This window comes from Acanthisitta chloris, unplaced genomic scaffold, assembly GCF_000695815.1.
Source record: "Acanthisitta chloris isolate BGI_N310 unplaced genomic scaffold, ASM69581v1 scaffold10706, whole genome shotgun sequence".
Lineage (NCBI taxonomy): Eukaryota > Metazoa > Chordata > Aves > Passeriformes > Acanthisittidae > Acanthisitta > Acanthisitta chloris.
This window is the reverse complement of record NW_008679736.1, coordinates 1-3,385: the sequence shown is the minus strand read 5'-3', so window position 1 is coordinate 3,385 and position 3,385 is coordinate 1. Positions and strand designations below refer to the sequence as shown.

General features: G+C 42.2%; 1 protein-coding gene across 1 annotated transcript; it reads right to left on the bottom strand.

The window, feature by feature from the left end:
- Positions 1-1,095: 1,095 nt before the first annotated feature.
- Positions 1,096-2,671, bottom strand: SYCE3 (synaptonemal complex central element protein 3). The gene is made up of 2 exons (XM_009077427.1): positions 2,563-2,671; positions 1,096-1,265 (listed from the first exon to the last, which is right to left on the bottom strand). Exons 1-2 carry the CDS (start codon positions 2,669-2,671, stop codon positions 1,096-1,098), a joined length of 279 nt encoding a protein of 92 aa, XP_009075675.1.
- Between the last annotated feature and the right edge of the window lie 714 nt (positions 2,672-3,385).

The following is a 3,385-nucleotide window of genomic DNA, read 5'->3' as shown; positions in this document are numbered from 1 at the left end:
TTGCTTACATGTTTTTCCCTTCAGTGGCTAAACATCCTGTCTGACTTGAGATCAACCCATCTCAAAAAGATACATAGTCTAAAAATCAGGAAACTTTTGACAGATCGTTTAGATGTAAGTTAAACCATTAAATACCTCGGCAGAGGAGATGGAGATGCTCTCGCCTGCTACATGGTGCTTACTTTCCAGTTACAAGAGACTACTTTCAATGCCATTAAATTAAATGCTTCTCAAAACTTCTTGCACTGACTTCCACCTCGGGTAAAACACTCGTTTGTGTGTAACTGCAAGCCACGAGGTGGTGCTCTTAGCCCACAGCCTGACTAAAAATGTAATTTTTTGGGTCCTTTTTTAGTATTGCACAGTAGGAACATATGGAGAAAAGCATGTTTTATAACAGGGCTAATTTGGTTTCTGCAGCAATCCCACCACACACAGTGCAGTCCAGAATGGTAAACAGTTTTTACTTCAATCAGTCATGCTGCCTTCAGAGGGTTTGAGAAGAACAATGTTTCTGGGAAAACCAGTTCAAAGAAATGGTTAAAAATCCAACGAAACAAAATAGAACAGCTACAGATGAGCTATGTGAATAATAAAACTCTGTAACTGAACACCCAGATGGCAATCTCACATCAAACTCTGTCTGCAAATCTAGAATTTCATGTTTTTCAGTTGGAAAAATAAGCAATTCTTCAGTTTTCCTTTGCAGGTGAGTGCTGGGATGTCTCACTACACTGCCCCTGCTCCCTGCCCCAGTTTATTCAGGTCTCAGAGAATTCCAGTTACATCGACAATGAAGAAAGATCTTCCAGGAAGAAAGACACAAGTCATGTAAATTGCGTATGCAAACACTACAAGGATTACTGATGGGCATCACAAAAACAGACACATTGTTACCTTTTACCTTCAACAATATAAATATGTATGTGCATTCTCATTAAAATACTTCCACAGCTGTACACAAGTAAGGAGTTCTTAGCAAAATGAAAGCCAATCCATTTTCCACAGTGGCTGTGAAACCTCCACAGCTGGAAACCAAAAAGACTGGAGTGATTTTCCTAGGGACGTAGTTCTACCAGCATGACTGAATTCGGTTTATTCCTTTTTTGGCTCTTCACCTTTAGATTCCATTAGCACCTCTTGACATGTCTTCTCTATATGTTCTTTGCACCTCAGGAAAGCACTTTCCAAGCGCTTCATGGAGCTGGCCAGGTCTGGGTTGGTACGTATGGCTACCATGTTATATGCTGTCCAGGTTGCCTGCACTGCAAACCCAACAGATACCACTGAAGCAGGGGGTTTGGCTGAGTAAAAGCAATGGCTGGTTTGAATAAAGGACATGAATTATTATTATCAGTTCAGATCTTATGCCAGAGAAGGCTTGCTGTAAAACAGAGTGGAAACTGCCCATAGTAAGTATTAACCAGACTGTTCATAGAATCACAGAATCATAGAATCAACCAGTTTGGAAGAGACCTCAAAGATCATCGAGTCCAACCCTACTGTGGTTACTAGCCCATGGCGCCAAGCGCCACATCCAGTCTCATCCTGAAAACCTCCAGGGATGGTGAATCCACCACCTCCCTGGGCAGCACATTCCAATGCCTGATCACTCTCTCTGTAAAAAATCTCTTCCTAATATCTAACCTAAACCTCCCCTTCAGTATTACTCCTTTATAAAGGTCTCCCAGTGGAAGTAGACTGATGTAAGTTATGGAAGGGACATAGACACTTCACCTAAAAATCACAACAAAACAGGTAATCAAATAGAAAGGTCCAACACAAGGTGTTTTAAAATACATGACCCAAGGAATCCTCTCTCCAGACCAGGCACAGCCAGGAGGCTTGTGTTAGGTGAGGAGGAGTCCAGGAGGCTGCAACATAGAAAAGGTTTTAAGAACAACTTCAATAATGAAATTGATTTTGAAGTTACGAATATCTGATAAAGCTGAACAAGTACTTGTAGCACTTATGTCATACTTTCCCTTTGGTTTTGCCATGAATTGGCTGTAGTTTTCTCAATGGCACTCATAAATTGTTTAATTACAGAAAGGTTAATTACCAGTTTCCATCTGTTGTTGTTAGCAGCACATAGTTTCCAACAGAATTGTTGTAGAAGTGGAGAGGAATGTGCAGCCCTCCCAGTCCATACAGGACTAAGGTTCAGTTTGCAGAGGAGTCTCTGTTGTAGCTGAGGAGTTAAACTCCTATTGCACGGGCCTGAGAGGTGCTGTGCATCCCTCTGTTTTCCAGAATGAAGTCTCATTGTACATACTGTGTTTTAACGATTATACATTAAATACCTTACTGGTATTTTTGCTTTTAACCAGCACCTTGAACTCAGAATCTGTCACCTATTGGTTTTCAGCTCTGAGCCAGCTGAAACTGCTGAATTACTTGCTTGCTTTTTCAGAATGAAGAACTTTAGGGCACTAGTTGATGGTGATTGTTTCCACTTACATTTTTGTCACACTGAAGTTTACAGACTAAATGTAAATAATAAATCTGCAGTGTCTTCACTCTAGTGGAAAAATCCATATCATTGTTAATAAAGACCTGTACCTGTTAGTTTCTCCATCTCCTCCAGAAGCTTTTCTAAGTCCCTGTTCAAGTCCTCCACCATCTTTACCATGGTATCATACTTTACTTCCTGAGGTTCTGATTCAGCCATCTACAAGGAAACCAGGAATCTCATGCTTTATTTTATTCTAAAGTGAGTTGACTGTCACAGCTGGGAGAAAGTAACATTGCAATAAAGTGAAAAAAGGGCAGTATATACATTTGAAGTTGACATGTGAAGTCAAGAAGAACCTGACTGTGAAGTTACTGCTCATCACTGCATGCTGCATAGCATTTGCAATCCATTCTGGAATTAAGTGGAAAGAATTGCACTCAAATGTGCTGTTTGTGCCAGATGAAGGTTTTTGTTAGCAGCAGTAAGAAACATCCCTGTGTCACACACTTTATTGGAAAGCTTTCTCTATCACCCTGTTAGAGTTGCTGTTCCCTCCCAAACACTGATGTAGGTCAACTCCTGATTTTCAAGGTTAATTGTAACCTCCCCATTTGTGTATTTCACACCTGCAGGCTCCAGCCAGGTAGGGACACAGGCCGAGTCGTGTCACCACGCAGGCAGCTTTGTGCGGGGGGTGTACTGACCTTCGCTTGAGTCGCAGGGAGTGAAATTTCAGGGTGTAATTGGGTCAAAACCACAAGCAATATAACTAAACGTTTTAGGGGCTGGATGTGGAAATGTGGCACAGCCTCCCTTTAGTTTCCCGTGCCGGGTGGGCTCAAATGCGAAGGATGTGGCAGCAGAGCCTGGCGGTGCCACACACACAGCAGGTACAGCCTCTGCAGCACAGCCGGGATCCGCGCTGCCTGC

Excerpts from the sequence above, each read along its gene's own strand:
- SYCE3 (XM_009077427.1), bottom strand. The coding sequence starts at position 2,671 with ATGGCTGAATCAGAACCTCAGGAAGTAAAGTATGATACCATGGTAAAG. Across the intron at positions 1,266-2,562 it reads GGAGATGGAGAAACTAACAG|TGCAGGCAACCTGGACAGCA; the intron begins GTACAGGTCTTT and ends TTGGGTTTGCAG.